The 18,046-nt window shown below is 44.0% G+C and overlaps 1 protein-coding gene across 5 annotated transcripts in view; it reads right to left on the bottom strand.

The window, feature by feature from the left end:
- The window catches only part of LOC140393829 (TBC1 domain family member 22B-like), a 475,263-nt gene that overhangs the window by 66,290 nt on the left and 390,927 nt on the right, over window positions 1-18,046 (bottom strand). Inside the window, exon 12 of one of the 5 annotated variants that reach the window (XM_072480327.1) lies at window positions 14,599-16,375. The exons of the other annotated variants lie outside the window; for them this stretch is intronic. Coding sequence (XP_072336428.1) covers window positions 16,247-16,375 — 129 coding nt within the window. The 3' untranslated portion in view covers window positions 14,599-16,246. Of the gene's footprint in view, window positions 1-14,598; window positions 16,376-18,046 lie in introns of those variants that run through there. 5 annotated transcript variants of the gene reach the window in all.

Raw genomic sequence — 18,046 nt, 5'->3', positions numbered from 1 at the left:
TGTTGGCGAGAGCAACATTCTCTTTTTAATACATAACTTTGGCTTTTTTTTATTACTGATTACCTCGTTCAAAGACTGGAAATTGCGTCATTGAAGCAGACCAATCGTCGACATTGCCACAGTCACATCAGTCAGTGGTGCAAGACAAATGTAGCAAGGTTACATGGTGTTTGGAGAAAGGCACAACAAAGCCAAACTATTTAGCTCCATGTGTGACTTACACTAAAGCGTCTTCATTTTATTATTTGTTCATGGGATATAGGCATCACCACTACTCATCCCTAATGACACTCGAGGAGCAGATGGTGAGCTGAATTCCTTTAGCACTGCATTCCACGTGGTGAAGAAACGTCCACAGTGCTGTCCACAGTGCTGTTTGTCAGATTTTTCAGGATTTTGGCTCATGACGATGAAGGAGTGACGTCAGGACGGTGTGTGATTTGGAGGTGAGCTTGGATGCAAAGATGTTCCTGTGAGCCCGCAGTCCTCTTTCTTCTAGGTGGTAATGGTCTCGGGTTTGGGAGGTGCTATCAAAGAAGGCTTGATGAGTTGCTGCACTGCATCGTTTAGATGGCAGCTATGTTGTGGTGGTGTTGGAGGAAATTCATGTTTTAAGGTGGTGGATGGGGTGCTGTGCCCGGGTTGATGTTGAGCAACTCGAATATTGTTAGAACTGCACTCATCCAGGCAAGTGGAGAGTATTGGGCCACATTCTTTACTAATGCCTTATAGAATCATTGAATGGCTACAGCACAGGAGGAGGTCATTGGGCCGTCATGTCTGTGCCGCAAGGACAATTCACCTGGTACCACTCTCCCACCTATTTCTGTGGCTCTGCAAATACTTCCAAGATGGTGGAAAGGCTTTGGGGAGTTAGGAGACGAGTCACGCACTGAACCCCCCAGCCTCTGGCCTGCTATTGCAGACAGTGTTTATATAACTGGTCCAGTTTCTGGCCAATGGTGACCCCACATGATGTTTGTGGAGGGGTATGAAGCAATGGTGATCACAAGGGAAAGTGGTTTGATTCTCTATTGTTGGAGACCGACATTTCCTGGCACATGTGCTGCATGAATGTTACACATCACTTCTCAATCTAAGCCTGTATGTTGCCCTCAGTCTTGCAGCATGCAGGTCCAGACTGCTTTCTTATCGGAGGGGTTGCAAATGGAACTGAACCTTGTGCAGTCATCAGCAAATATCTCCAAATAATAGTGCATGGATTTGCCACATGCCCATGGAAAAATCTGCACCCACGTTCCAATTTAATTAAATTATACACAAATTAAAATCTATTAGTTTGTTTCTTGAATAAAGATCCATCACAAAATATGTAGTATTAAGATTTGGGTTGCATACATTGATAACACTGAATTTGTTATCATAGCATTGGCCATTTAGAGAAAAGCAATTGTCAATCTTCCAGCTTTTAATGTCCGTATTTATGGCTTTACTTATACTCTTATGGTATTTAAATAAAACTGAAAGAAGAATCTAATACATGAATCATATCTGATTTTTAGATCCTACTTTAAGTTCAGAGCTGCAGGGTACTTACAGCACATTCTAGAACTAACAAAAACTCTGCAGGATAGAAGAGGCCGACAGCGTCTGAATTATTTCTCCTGCAGAAAATCTCTGCATCGGCAGTTTCTCAGGTGTTCTTTTTTCTTTCTTGTGATGGGCACAGCTGAATCCAAAATGCCTTGACTGAAGCCATTAAATTAGCCTCGACTGGAAGTGGCAGGATTATATTGCCTCTATTTTGTAACTGGTCAAAAAACTCAAACAGCAGAAGTAATAATCTGAATACATCTTGCCAGATTAAGTACTGAGGGAGTTGAAGCATGAAGTATACATCACAAATTCACAATCTATAGTTCAGAAAATACCATAATGGAAAGAATAAGGGGGGAATCTGTAACTCAGCAGCAAAAACCAAGGTTCACTGCCAGTAATTATCCCACGTGAAAAATGTGAGGCGGGATTCTCCGTTTCGGAGACTACGTGTTGACGTCAATGGAGAACCCGGGACTTTTATGACAGAAACACCGGCACCGCACCTGGACCAATTCCGCTACCATTGTGCAGCTAGCACCAGTGCCGTGGGGAGCACACTCAATTACATTGAAAAATGGTGCGGGATACGCCAAATCCGTGATCGACACTCAGGAGGCTGACAAGCTGCAGCCGCACATACACATTACACTCCCCACACACACTTATCCCAGCCAAAAAGATGGCACTGGTTTTGCTGGAGTGCGCCCATTCAGCTGATGAATCATCTGGGGCCAGAGGGCACCCAGGGGTATGCGCAGCTGCGTGGCTGCCTTGCCGGCTTCAGCAATGGTGCTCCGTGCCCGTCCACTCCGACCCCACAGCCCACCTCCTGGCCACCCCCCACTACTCTCCCCAGCTCTGGCAGAAGCCCCCCTGGCTAGCGGCACAACTGTCAGCAAACTATGGTGATGTTGGACTCCTTCCGTCCTCCTTCTCTCTCCCTCAGCAGCCGCCATGCCGGTTTCATAATTTTTAAAACCACAAGTGAACCACGCCGTCGGGAACTCAGTCCATCGGAGGCAGAGAATTGCAGAGGCTCTGGAGAGTACTAGGTCGGGCCCGCTAATGATATGCAAATGGTGCCTACTGAACGTGCGGAGTGAAACGCATTGACGCCGTTTTAGAGGTGACGGAGAATCGCAATTGGCGTCAAGTCGGCGCCTGACGCGATTCTGCTGTCAGAAGCTATTTTACGCCAAATTGCTTTCTTGTTTTCGCCGTCGGCTAGCGGAGAATCCCTCCCATGGCCTTTGTGTGAGTATAAGAAACAATGTGGAAAGTTTGTTATTCTGTGTTTTTAAAAAAGTAAGATTCGGAGGGATTACCGACATTCCAGTTCAAACAGAGCAAGAGAAAATAAAAGCAACTGTGGCAAAGAATCTCTGCCACAACTCAGTTTTCCAAAGGCATAAATGAAAATTATAAATGAAGTCCAATGATTGATTCCTTTAATGGTCTTCTGACAGGGTTACAAAGGCAGAGCCACCTCAGCTTTTTTCCATCTTTTTCTTTCTATTCCCCCAACCCATATTTCTCAAAGGGGGTTTTCATGGAATGCAGTAAGCTCGACTGCCTGCAGAACCTTGTCGATCGTTAGTTTTCCTTTTGCGTTTGAAGACCAATAGGTGCAATTAAACAAAATGAAGTGGCTGAGTGGCACAGATGAGATACCATCCGTGTTCACAGCACCATTCTGCCCTGTTCATCATGAATGCTTACTCCTGCATTAATACATTGCTGAAATGTGTTATTTGATCAAACCAAGAACTGAAAACCTTAAAGAAAGCAACCTCCCTTTTGCTTGATTGATTTCAGTTTTATTCTTTGCAATTTATTTTTCTGTGCAGCCGTGTAAAATGACTTAATTGAGAAAGACAGCCAATTTTATGGCGTTGGTCGATTGGATTCAGCTTACCACCAGCAAAATATCCCTGATTCAAGTTAAATGCTTTAACCAATCCAAGAACTCGGTTCCAAACTTTGCACTCAGTAAAGATTGCTTTGATGCCAAGAATCTGGTTCTGCAGTAGCAATGAAAATCCTCCAAGAAATGAGTGTGCCAGACACTGAGCACTGTTTACTTGGCAAAATAAACTGTATTTCCTTTCATTTTGGTCAGAGACTAAAAATGTCAATCTAACTTTCTTCCTTTCTCTATCAATACTGTACGATCTGATGAGCATTTCCAGGATTTACTATTATTTCAGATTTCCAGCATTTGCGGTATTTGGCTTGCTGTATTTTTATGTGGTCTGTTTTATTCATTGCAATTTCACTTTGCTTCAAATTTCAGAAATGTGCAGTAAATTGTGTTAATTTTTTTGTAAACTACCAACTAAATTTAATGTCACCAGTATCAACTAAACCAACTCCAGAGGTTGGTTTACTTCATTGCTAGCTGCTGCGGTTTGGTATTACTGATTCACACAGAACATGGAGTTTGTGGTATGATCATAACTATAGCATTACAAGGGTTAATGTAGTGTTGAGAATAGCCACTAGAGGGAGCTACAGTTACAACTATGTAAGGCAGTGATGTTAGACCTTTGGGAAGGAATATATGCAGGAAATAGCTAGTGAAGGTCATAAGAGCAGATAGTGCGAGTAAGGTTAGATTATAGTTTATACCAGTAGTGAGATTAGCAGAAGAAGAGTGCAGTTAGATGTCATTGATCTATTGTGTATTCTAAAGGACTATGTGTCGAATCCCTGTTTAGTAGTGTAAATCAAATCCTAGCTTTAAGTTAAATCGATTTTGTGGTCTTTGTGAACACTATACCAACCATCCAAAATAAGCAACACAAAGAACACCACAGGGTTGCATTTTGTAATGTGTTCAATCTCCATGCTGTAATGTAACTAATTACAAATTTTGAGGGTTGCTATTTCTGATCCTTCCCCAAAGAATGCAGATTCCCCATGCGCAAAGGTCAGGACAATGGGGCTCAGAATCATTTCACCATATCAGTGTCTTTCACATTGCACTGGGATGTCCAGGGCTTGGTGGGTGAATGAAAAGGGCTCGACAAAGCTTATGCATAATGTATGAGCAAGCCTGTCACAGTTTCCCAAATGAGACTGGAAGAAATGTTTCTATTTTCCAGGATTGAGATACAGTGACAATCCCATGAAAAAGGTCCACTGCTCCTTGGTTTGAATAGAAGCAGGAGCTTGGTTTCTGGGTGATTACGGCAAGAAAAAAATCTTTCCTTTACTTATTTAATTGGATGCAAACATATCGCTCTTTCGTGTTTTTAGTAACCATAAACTTTATTTTTTGATTTCATTTTTAAAATTGCTCGGTGAAAAATAGGCACCAACTGCACGGTGTTGAGAACTGGGAAAACATTCATAAAAAGTGCCATATTCTGGCACTTGAAGCCCATTTAAACTAAAAAGAAATGTCACAATCAGCAACATTTCCTTGGCAACATTTTAAAATTGAAATAAATGTTTTCATTTTAGTTGTTTCCTTTCCTGGCTTGCCAGTGCGACTAAACAATATATAATATATATATCCATCATCACTTTTTGTGAACCAATTGTTTAAATAACTTCTTAAATTACTCCTGGCAAATTATTGCCTGTTAATATTAATTTTTAACAGGTCAAAGATTACAGCAAGCTAATATGTTTTAATTATACAAATATATTTTATAACACAATTAAGCTTAGAGTCCTTGGGTTTTAAAAGACGTTTATATTGAAATAATTTTTAGTCCAATAAATCACGATTATATCTTATTTTTAATATGGAAATTAATACAGTGAATGATGACTTTTAGTGACTTATAATTAAAATTATAAAATTAATTTAAATTACTTCATGCATCATGTATATGGTTTAATCTACTTCCATGTTAAAGGAACCCTGAACATTGGGATACATTATGCTAACTCAGGCAATTCATCAACTCGTTGTAGTCTATATAACCATGCACAGGTGATCAGATGGTCAGAAGGACATCATTTATCAGAATACAGAGTATTTGGGAGACCTGCAAAGTATTTTTCTTTCTTCCTTTAAATTTTTTTTATCCACCTCTCTGTTTTTAAACCACTTCTGAAATCAAGAAATGATTTAAGGCTTTCTACGATGGAAAATAAGAAGACATAGGCTGGGATTTTCTAGCCCTGTGGGTGTAACCCGCCGCGGGTGCGGCGCGCCATTCAAATCTCCGTTGACTTCGACAGGGCCAGAAGGTCCCGCTGATGGGATCGGCCGAAAGATCCCACCCACCGTGAATGAGAGAGGTTAAAAAGGAAGATTAAGGAGGCCAAGACATGAATGAATTAAATGGATTTGTGGAGGCTTTTAAAAGTAGGAAAGGAAGAGATGTTGAAGAGAGGACAGCAGGACCATGATAGCAGCTAACAATGGCGAATCAGAGGAAGTAGTGCATGTTGGAATAAATGGCTGTAGATCCCCAAGGTGGCCAGAGAAAGGCATGAAGGTGAGGATAATGATCTTAAAATACATTTTGACAGGAACAGGTTACGATGTGAATAGGGGACTCAGTGAGGGTGAGGATATGGGTCAGACATTCTTAACGAATTGGAGGTGGTGAAGGATGGAAGCAGGCAGACCAGTCAGATTCCATAGGTATGTATTAGACATCATGATTACAACAGACAAATTCTCACTCATAGTAAGCTATAAATATATAGCACTTCATAAAAGATTTCATAAAGTATGAATCCATTATTATAAGTAGATAACAAATGAAAAATCTCATGATTTATTTAATTAATTATTACTATTAGATTACTATTACAGCCTGAGAAATATTTCATGGTGCATAGATATTGGTTTCACACCTGCTACTATATTACAACAGTGTTTTTTTGTCATATGGCTGGGGAAGAGTTAGAGTTGGATGTGGAGGTTAACTATCCATTCAACAGCTTCAGCCGATGCAGGTTGAGCAACAGAACTATGTTGCTGGGTAGACCACGGCAAGTGAAGCAGTGAGTAGCGCATTTGGTCTGCTGCCCCAGGTGGTACCTGCCAGTTATTGTATGAGATTCAATCTCATCTTTGACCTTGGCTCTGGTGTTCTGGAGACATTGCTGGTAGATAAACATACGATTAAGACTGATGCCGAGGGTGCGGCGATGACCAGCTAGGTCGCACATTTCGGCACCTCCCGTTTGAACGGACTTTTGGGCTCTTATTGGGAGCCCCAATGGCAATTTTTGACGGCTAAACCCATTGTGCGGTGAAACAGAAGGGAATCCCCCCGGATGTACATGGAGAAAGGAGATAATAGTGGCCGGATTGCAGAGGATCCTCTGGAGCAGCGGCAAGGAAGGGAAGCACGAAGCAAGATGGCGGCAGAGGGAGGCCGTTTGGTATGGGGCCCGGAACAGCAAGAGTTCCTTCGGAGATGTGTTGAGGAGCTAAAGAAGGAGGTGCTGTCCCCGATGCTGCAGGCGATTGAGGGGCTAAAGGAGGCGCAGAAGACCCAAGAATTGGAGCTTCGTGGCGTGAAGGCAAAGGCTGCCGAAAATGAGGATGAAATACAGGGCCTGGTGGTGAAGACAGAGACACACGAGGCACTGCATAAGAGGTGTATGGAGAGGCTGGAAGCCCTGGAAAATAGATCGAGGAGGAAGAACCTAAGAGTTTTGGGTCTTCCCGAAGGTGCAGAGGGAGCGGACGTCGGGGCATATGTGAGCACGATGCTTCATTCCTTAATGGGACCGGAGGCCCCCACGGGCCCCTTGGAAGTGGAGGGAGCATATCGAGTCCTTGCGAGAAGACCGAAGGCGGGAGAAATACCTCGAGCTATAGTGGTGAGGTTTCACCGCTATAAAGACAGGGAGATGGTCCTGAGATGGACGAAAAAGACACAGAGCTGCAGGTGGGAGAACGCGGTGATCCGCGTGTACCAGGATTGGAGTGCGGAGGTGGCGAGAAGGAGGGCAAGTTTCAATCGGGCCAAGGCAGTGCTCCATAGAAAGAAAGTAAAATTTGGTATGCTGCAGCCGGCGAGACTGTGGGTTACACATCAAGGGAAACACCACTACTTCGAGACGGCAGAAGAGACGTGGACATTCATTGAAAAGGAGAAGCTGGACTAGACTGGAGAGAGAAAGAACTTTTGTAATAAAGTAGTGGTGTGATTGCATGGGACTGGGAATCGGAAGGGGGGGGGGGAAATTTTCTCTTTCCCCTCGATGGGGGGAGGGTATGGTGAACTGTGGGCGCCGGTGGGGAAGGAGAGGGGGAAGGAGAGAGGGAGCTGCGCCATTAGGGGCGGGGCCGAGTGGGAAGCGCAGGCTTTGCTCCCGCGCTATGGTAATTGTGGCGGGAAAAGGGGGCGCAGGAAGGAGGGGGCCTTACACAATGGGAGGCTGAGGATAAACGGGGGAAGCCGAGGTTAGCCAGAATTTGCTGACTTCTGGAAGCAACATGGGGGAGCAATCACGCTAGAGGGGGATCTAGCGGGGGGGGGGGGGGGTAACTGGGTTGCTGCTGTTAAGGGGAAGGGGGAGCTGCTACGGGATGGGATGGTCGGGACGGGAGGACACCGTTGGGGGGACAAGTGGGTGCGTGGGAACCGGGTGAGGAGCTGGTCTAAAAAAGGGGATGGCTGATCGACGAGGGGGGGGGGGGGGGTAAAGAGCCCCCCAACCTGGTTGATCACGTAGAACGTGAGAGGGCTGAATGGGCCAATTAAGAGGGCAAGGGTACTTGCGCACCTAAAGAAATTAAAGGCAAATGTGGTCATGCTGCAGGAGACGCATCTGAAACTGGCGGATCATGTCAGATTACGAAAAGGATGGGTGGGACAGGTATTTCACTCGGGCTTGGATGCGAAAAATGGAGGGGTGGCAATATTAGTGGGGAAACGGGTATTGTTTGAGGCGTGGACCATAGTGGCGGACAGTGGGGGTAGATACGTGATGGTGAGTGGCAGATTGCAAGGTGAGGCAGTTGTTCTGGTGAACGCATATGCCCCGAACTGGGATGATGCCAACTTCATGAAGCGTATGCTGGGGCGTATCCCAGACCTGGAGGCGGGAAAGTTGGTAATGGGGGGAGACTTCAACACGGTGCTGGATCCAGAGCTGGACCGGTCCAGGTCTAGGACCGGGAGGAGGCTGGCAGCGGCCAAGGTGCTTAAGGACTTCATGGAGCAGATGGGAGGAGTGGATCCCTGGAGATTTACTAGGCCTAGGAGTAAAGAGTTCTCCTTCTTCTCCCATGTCCACAAGGTGTATTCTCGGATAGACTTCTTTGTCCTGGGAAGGGCGCTGATCCCGAAGGTGGCCGGGACGGAGTACTCGGCTATAGCCATTTCGGACCATGCCCCACATTGGGTAGATCTGGAAGTAGGAGAGGAAAAGGAACAGCACCCACTGTGGAGATTAGATATGGGATTGTTGGCGGACGAGGGTGTGTGTGTGTAAGGGTAAGGAGATGTATCGAAAGGTAACTGGAGATTAATGACGATGGAGAGGTTCAGGTGGGAGTGGTCTGGGAAGCACTGAAGGCGGTGGTCAGAGGGGAACTGATTTCCATAAGGGCCCATAAGGGGAAACAAGAGAGCAAAGAGAGGGAGAGATTGTTGGGAGAAATTTTGAGGGTGGATAGGCAGTATGCGGTGGCTCCGGATGAAGGACTATACAGAGAAAGACGAAGGTTGCACACGGAATTTGATTTGTTGACCACGGGCAAGGCGGAGGCACAATGGAGGAAGGCACAGGGAGTGCAGTATTACTGGCCCAACAACTGAGGAAGAGGGGGGCGGCGAGGGAGATTGGAGGGGTTAGGGACGAGGAGGGTGAGATGGAACGGGGAGCAGAGAGGGTGAACGGGGTGTTTAAGGCATTTTATGAGAGGCTGTATAAGGCTCAGCCCCCGGAAGGGAAGGAGGGAATGATGCATTTCCTAGACCAGTTGGAATTCCCGAAGGTTGAGGAGTAGGAGAGGACAGGACTGGGAGCACAGATTGAGGTGGAGGAGGTGGTAAAAGGGATTGGGAGCATGCAGGCAGGGAAGGCCCCGGGACCGGATGGGTTCCCGGTGGAATTTTATAGGAAATACGTGGACTTGCTGGCCCCGCTTCTGACGAGAACCTTTAATGAGGTCAGGGAAAGGGGGACGTTGCCCCCGACGATGTCGGAGGCGACGATATCGCTGCTCTTGAAAAGGGACAAAGACCCGCTGCAGTGCGGGTCTTACAGGCCTATTTCCCTCCTGAATGCCAAGCTTTTGGCCAAGGTGATGGCGATGAGGATGGAGGATTGTGTCCCGGGGGTGGTTCACGAGGATCAAATGGGGTTTGTTAAGGGGAGACAATTGAATACTAACATACGGAGGCTGCTGGGTGTGATGATGATGCCCCCCGCTGGAGGGGGAGGCGGAGATAGTGGTGGCGATGGACGCAGAGAAAGCATTTGATAGAGTGGAGTGGGATTACCTGTGGGAAGTGTTGAGGAGATTTGGATTTGGAGAGGGGTTTATTGGATGGGTTCAGCTTCTATACAGGGCCCCGGTGGCAAGTGTGATTACAAATAGGCAGAGATCTGACCACTTCCGTCTATACAGAGGGACAAGACAAGGGATGTCCTCTGTCCCCGTTACTGTTTGCGTTGGCAATTGAGCCACTGGCTATAGCGTTGAGGGGCTCTAGGAAGTGGAGGGGAGTACTTAGGGGAGGAGAAGAGCACCGGGTATCACTATACGCGGATGATTTGTTGTTGTATGTCGCGGACCCAGTGGAGGGGATGCCCGAGATAATGCAGACACTCAGGGAGTTTGGGGAATTTTCAGGATATAAATTGAATATGGGGAAGAGTGAGCTGTTTGTGATGCACCCTGGGGAACAGGGCAGGGGAATAGATGATTTGCCGTTGAGGAGGGTAACAAGGGATTTTCGGTACCTAGGGATCCAGATGGCCAGGAACTGGGGAACCTTGCATAAGCTTAATTTAGTAAGATTGGTGGAGCAGATGGAAGAGGACTTTAGGAGATGGGACATGGTGCCCCTGTCACTGGCGGATAGGGTGCAGGCGGTTAAAACGGTGGTCCTCCCGCGGTTTCTTTTTGTGTTCCAGTGCCTCCCTGTGATGATTACAAAGGCCTTTTTCAAGAAAGCACATTATGAGTTTTGTGTGGGCTGGGAAGACCCCAAGAGTGAAGAGGGGGTTCCTGCAGCATAGTAGGGATAGGGGGGGACTGGCACTGCCGAGTTTAAGTGACTATTATTGGGCCGCCAACATATCAATGGTATGCATGTGGATGGGGGAAGGGGAGGGAGCGGCGTGGAAAAGACTAGAGATGGCGTCCTGTAGGGGAACCAGCCTAAAAGCATTAGCGACGGCGCCTTTACCATTCTCCCCGAACAAATACACCACAAGTCCAGTGGTGGTGGCAACGCTGAAAATTTGGGGGCAGTGGAGACGGCATAAGGGAGTGACGGGTGCCTCGATGAGGTCCCCGATAAGGAACTACCACAGGTTCGTCCCGGGGAAGATAGATGGGGGATTTAAAGCTTGGCAGAGAGCAGGGATTGTGAAATTGAAGGATTTGTTCCTAGGCGGGACGTTTGCGAGTCTGGGAGCACTGACAGAAAAATATGGGTTGCCACCGGGGAATGCATTTCGATATATGCAACTGAGGGCTTTTGTGAGGCAACAGGTGAGGGAATTTCCACGGCTCCCGGCGCAAGAGATTCAGGACAGAGTGATTTCGGGGGCATGGGTGGGGGATGGTAGGGTGTCAGATATATACAGAGAAATGAGAGACGAGGGGGAGACGATGGTGGAGGAGCTGAAGGGAAAATGGGAAGAGGAGCTAGGGGAAGAGATTGAGGAGGGGCTGTGGGCAGATGCCTTAAGTAGGGTAAACTCTTCGTCCTCATGCGCCAGGCGCAGCCTGATACAATTCAAGGTTCTACATAGGGCACACATGACTGGAGCAAGGTTAAGTAGATTTTTTGGAGTGGAGGATAGGTGCGGGAGATGCGCGGGAAGCCCAGCGAACCACACCAACATGTTTTGGTCATGCCCGGTACTGCATGGGTTCTGGGTGGGGGTGGCGAATGTGCTTTCAAGGGTGGTGGGGGTCCGGGTCGAGCCAGGCTGGGGGTTGGCGATATTTGGGGTTGCGGACGAGCCGGGAGTGCAGGAGGCGAGAGAGGCTGATGTTTTAGCCTTTGCGACCCTAGTAGCCCGGCGAAGGATATTGCTTGTGTGGAAAAAAGCTAAACCCCCAGGCGTGGAGGCCTGGAGAAACGACATGGCAGGGTTTATAAAATTGGAGCGGATAAAATACGTACTAAGAGGTTCGGCTCAAGGGTTCACCAGGCGGTGGCAACCGTTCCTCGACTATCTCGCAGAACGATAAGGGAAATGGGATAGGTAGCAGCAGCAACCCGGGGGGGGGGGGGGGGAGGGGAGGGCATCCGGGCCCTCAGGGGTTTTGTACAGGTGTTTGTATATGAGTTATTTATATTGGTTTTTGTGACTTTATTATTTTGGATATTGGCTAGTTTTTATTTTTGTTGCTGGCAGTTGCCGTCTAGTTAATATATTATTTATTCTTAAAAAAAACAGTCATCATCATTATTTATATTGTTTTAAAGTTGCAAAAGGGGAAAATTCTGTACTGTATTTGTTTGACCAAAAAATTTGAATAAAATATATTTTTTAAAAAAGACTGATGCCGAGGCATTTTGGCACTGGGTTATAGGTGATCCAGTGCCAAGATTTTTGCGTTTGGCCACAGAACAGCAAGTTCTTCTCTGGCCTTCATGTTTTTCAGGTGGAAGGCTGAAACAGTCTTGGCAACATTTTGTTGAAGTCTCCTTTTTCTGAAGTAAACACAGATCTACAGCAAATGTTTACTCGATATTTTCGGAATTCTTTAGCTCTAAGGCAAGAACCCACAGGAAAATGGATTCGCTCAGATGCAACAAAGCAGATCAAAGTAGGTAAGCTGATCATCACATATGTCTACAAAATACCAAATAACCTGTGGTACAACATCACAATACAGCATGCAGTACAACCAACCGTCTGTGTTGGCAACTTCCAGCAGCTAGCATATGTGGGAGTTGTCCAACAATAACACTGCAGTAGAACAACTATCAGAACAAGCCTCCGTGCGTGACCTAAAACAAAGTTTCTTAATGGTGAAAGATCGTTATGAAGGAGCATCTAAATACTGGGAGTGTCTGTGTGCACGATCGCTAAAAGTGCAAATGCACAAAATGAGATCAAAATGGCTGATAGGGTATTGCCGTTTATTTCAAGAGGTTTAAAATCAAAAACGAGGAATTGATATTTCAGGTGTACCAAGCCTTTGATAGAACAGGGATCCATTAGAATAGATACAGAGGAACTATATTCCTTTTGGTGCGGGTAGCCAGAACAAAAGGACACGATCTTAAAATTAGTGTTGAAAAATCAGAAAGCATCTTATCAAACGAAGAGAAGCGGAAACCTGGGACTTGTTCCCTCAAAAGGCGATGGATTTTGGATCAATTATAATTTGCAAGTCTGAGATTGATAGATTTTTGTTAGAGAAGGCCACCAAGGGATATGGAACAAAAGCAGGTAAATGGAATTGAGGTACAGATCAGACATGATCGAAATGAACGGTGGAACAGGCTTGAGTGACAGGATGGCCCATTCCTAGTTTCCTATTTTACGTTCAACTCAGGAGTGAAACTCAGGATGTAAAGCCATCACATCAGAAATTCCCATTCAAACGTACAAATTTTTCAACCGCAAAACCAGGAATGTAACAGAGCAGACGTCTACGAATATTAGTCAACCTAAAAGGTTAGCTTTCGAATACCCCGTGAAGAGGTTTAATCTTCCTTCTTATAACAACCACATTGCAAGCAGAATACTTAAACCTACAGCACTATAAAAAGCAGAGTAATGTAACCTGCAAGTTATTTGTAGTATGTTTTATTTATTTGGATAAAACGTAAGTAGCGTGCCCTTTGAAGAGTTATAAATTAATTCCATTCCAAACATGTTTTAATATATCAGCCTTTGACTTTCTTTCAACGGCAATGTCCAGGGTAATGCGAGTGAGGTTAAGAAATACAAAATATGTATATATATTTTTCAGATTCTTGATTAAATGCGGTTTACAAGGCTTGAAACATTTAAAAATATAGACAGGTTGTGACAGAAGACAAACAGCTGGGCAAATAAATAACAAAATAGCTGTATTAAATATTTCAATAATTACAAGTGGATTCTTGGATTGAGTTCTAGAGCCTTCAGTTTCAGATATAAACAGGACCCAAAACACCTGATAACAGTACACAGCTAGCCTTATAGTCTGGAAACGAACCTTCCAGAAACTATTATTTCTGACATTCAACTGATTCACTCCCTCTACTGTTTTTGATGGTATTGCTGCAAAGGGAGGTTTATGCTGCAGACTACTGTAGTGGGACCACAAATGAAACTAGCAGGAACTATTTTTAGTTATGATTATTCAAGGCCATTGGTGAATAGTGACCTATCACTAGTCCCTGGGCTAAATTTCAATATTTCAACCTAATATCTGTGTTTTTTTTAAATTTCAGATGAGGCACTCACATTTCAAATATATAAAATTCTTAATTTTGTTTGGGGAGTGGGGGGGGGGGGGCGATTCATAATAATTCTCAAAACTAAAAGTCAAGTCTTGAGTGTACACGCCTGTCATGAGACTTGAGAACCTATCTATTGCAGCCACTTGGCAATCTGTTTATCTAGCAACATCAGAGTCAAGCAATCCATGATCTGACAAAACTGCAATTACATTCTGCCAACATCCTTTGAATGCAATGTCAATTTTTTTAATAATCTGGAGTGTGAAATGCATACTTAATACACAATGATTTGAACATATAGATACACAGGGCAAATTTTCCAAAGCAGTTTCATATTTCTGCATAATTAGCCTTCATCTTGGCATTCTGAATTGATTTCATTTGAATGTGTCAATGAGTAGGGTTACAGGTTACATTTTATTGGGGGGGGGGGGGGGGAGTTATCTTTATATGTGGTCTGATGTCTGCAATTTTAATGCAGGGCACCTGCTCTGAACTCGTATGATGAAATGCAAAGTCAGTTTTATTAGAATGATTTCTTATGCAAACAGAATTAATTTCCCATTTGCAATTCATTTCAAACCTCCTGCAGAATAGTAAATGACAAGGGATACATCATTAGATTGGGGGGCTACATGCTTACATGACAGAGCGAAGTGGCCCTCCACCTTGAATATCAACAAGAAGTATGTAAGTCATTACAGAGAAACATTCAGAAGCCATTGAATTAACAACTTTACATTCGGGCATCAGGGGCTATTTCCATTAGATAAATCCCTTTCACAACACTAATACAATTGGAAGGAGGAAAATAGGTTCACTATACCGATGAAAGATAAAAACTAATAGGAAGGGAAACAATGGATGTCATATATATCCTGAAAATAAATTAGGACTAAAAGGTAACAGCAAGAAAATAAATGCCTTAAAGCAATTTTGAGAATATAGTTCCAGAAACCATCACATCATGCAATAAACCTTTTTACAGAAATACCAGTTCACAGTGTCTACCAGAGTTGGAAGCTTATAAGTCAGTGGAGAGGAGGGATGTTCAGGCTACAATTAAATAAAAATTAATACAGGGTGAACAACAAATACTGCACCTAAAAATATTTATTGATTTTTGTCCTGTGGTTTGACAGATTTAGCAGTTGTAGGAACCACAGTTGAAATCAGAAAAGGAGGGTTGGGGTCAGGGAAGTGGCAGCGGAGTGGAAAGCAAAAGGTCCACTGTGTTACAATCCCAACTGACTTTACTTCTTTATCTTTCTTTATTCGTTCATGGGATGAGGACATTGCTGGCTGGGCCAGCATTTGTTGTCCATCCCAGATGGCATTTAAGAGTCAACCACATCTCTGTGGGTCTGGAGTCACATGTAGGCCATACCAGGTAAGGATGACAGATTTCTTTCCCTAAAAGGACGTTAGTGAACCAGATGGGATTTTACAACAATCGACAATGGTTTCATGCTTGTCATTAGACTTTTAATTCCAGATTTTTATTGCATTCAAATTCTGCCGTCTACCCTGGTGGGTATCAAACTCGGATCCCCACAGCATTACCCGGGGTCTCTGGATCACTAGTCCTGTGACAATACCACTATGCCACTGCCTCCCCACTGGATGGGAAGGTCCCGGAATGGAAGTCTGGCACAAAAGATTGCAGCATTTACTTCTTTAGAAATGTGGTGGAACAGTCTCACAGGATTGCCAATTAGCTTTAACAAGAAAAATAATATTTATTAAAAGTAATTTGACAATAATACGATACTCCTTCACTTCCCCTTTATCTTCACAAATGTATCCAGATTTCAAGGATCTCACAGATTACACTATATATTTTATGCTATAATGTTTTTAGTAAACACACAGTCCCTGTAACCCAACAGGATAACTTGGTCAGACAACACTGCACTATGAAACCCAGTGACGGATGCCACTCAATCTTCTGGTGGGTTTCTCCTCAAATTGGCACACGAGTGTTTCCAAACTCCATTCTCAAAAAGACATGCTTTACTATCTTCTTTCAAATAATGCTTTCTCTCGGCAGTTCTCATCAATGATCCACATCCCGGTTTTTCAACTATCCTTTCAAACAAGGCTCTCGCTCAGCTGGTTTAGCAAGGCTCCACGTCCCGGTTTCCCAACTCTCCTTCCATGTTCTTTTGTCTTGAATTGGCACCAGCATCCAAATGTCTGCACAAAACTGCGGTATTCAGTCCCCATCCAAATATTGTTTGCAAAGGCTGGAAATAAGGGTACCAAACATATGATTGTTTCAGATGTCTGACTCTTCCCTAGCCAACTTCACCCAGGTCTGAACTTCTAGCTCCGTCTTTAGCTTCAGTGCCCTCTCTCCAATTGCCTGGAATTTCAGTTTAAAACATACTCAAAAAGTCTTTTGACGCTAAAGGTGTCCCAGTTGCCAAGCAACATTCTTTCTCCAAATCGTGTTTACTTTTCATGTCATGAGCTCTTTCGTAGCACAATCGAAACACAGTTTGAACTAAAACCAAAATCCCCTTATACATGGAAACACCTTTGTCTAACATGAATCTAACTATAGTGGTACCCTTCCTTACGCAAATACACCAAATTAAAATCATTTAAATCTATACCATAATTCTAAAATCGAACAATTCAATCATGGATCACTTAATCTTACCTCTTTTTGCTGACAATCAATAAACTATTTACACCTTGCTCACCATGTCAGATAGGAGGATGAAGGTGAACTGGGAGTTTGCAAGAACTATTGGCATAAACATATTGTCAATGTCATTGTTCTGAGTGATGACGAGTGTGAAGTGGTGTATCTTTATGTTAGGTGTGAGATCTGAGTGTCAGGGACTGGTAAAGGCTAAGTAATGGAGGTATGTTGTGGTGAGCAGTGAGAGGGGTTGGTGGTATGGTGGATAGTTGATGTCATATGAAATGCATTCACGGACGGTGGCCACATACATGAGATTATTAGGACTCTTCTGGGACGACTGCCAGGGCCTTGGGACCAGACTGTAGGAACTGACCTTTCTGGTCACCAGTACCCAAGCTCTTCCAAGGGTGATCCTGGAGGGTCTTCTGGCCCCCTACCTCTTCTCCTCTCCACTTTTGCGTGGGTTTCGCCCCCACAACACAAAAGATGTGCAGGGTATGTGCAATAAATTGCCCCTTAATTGGGAAAATGAATTGGGTACTCTAAATTTATTTTAAAAAAAGATGTGTAAAGAGATGTAAAGATGTGATGTCACACAGTATTCAAACGGATTTAGCGAACTTGAGCCGTGTGGAAATTTTTTAATTGACATGATAAGCTCTTAAAGCACTACCTCGTTGTTTTACGGTGCTAGGTATCTATAAGCACTTGCAATAAGAATGAAAATGTTGTATTCAGTGAAGAACAAAAGCTCAAAAAGTCATTTTTTAAAAAATCATTTCTTTGCTGTGAAAGAGGTTTTCACAAAGCCACTTAGAAATGTCAATAGAATACATTTCTTCCAAATCTCAATTTATTCAGCAGCACAAAACTCATCAGTGATGAAAAACATAATTTTGAAAAATCTAGCTTATTCTCATTGAAATGAACTGGCGTACTAAGTGAGGATAATTGGGAGTAATTGTATTAAAGGAGTAGGAATGTGTGCATCACATCAAGGGGCCGATTCTCTCTCTGAGGAGTGAAATTTAATGGTCAAAGGCGGGTTGGCAAGAATGTTGCATCATATCTGGTATGCAAATTTGATTCATTAATCAGTACTCAAAATATATTGATTTATATCTGTGAATGAATATCTTTTTACATTTACACTAAAAAGTTAAATTACAAATTTGAGTAATTAGCCAGGTTTAGAATTTGTCAGTAAACATCCTTAATGTTTAACAATATAATAACTATAATAATAATCTTTATCTGTCTGATA

This window comes from Scyliorhinus torazame, chromosome 17 (assembly GCF_047496885.1).
Source record: "Scyliorhinus torazame isolate Kashiwa2021f chromosome 17, sScyTor2.1, whole genome shotgun sequence".
NCBI lineage: Eukaryota > Metazoa > Chordata > Chondrichthyes > Carcharhiniformes > Scyliorhinidae > Scyliorhinus > Scyliorhinus torazame.
Note: the sequence above shows the minus strand (reverse complement) of the source record. Positions and strands in the feature narration are given on the sequence as shown.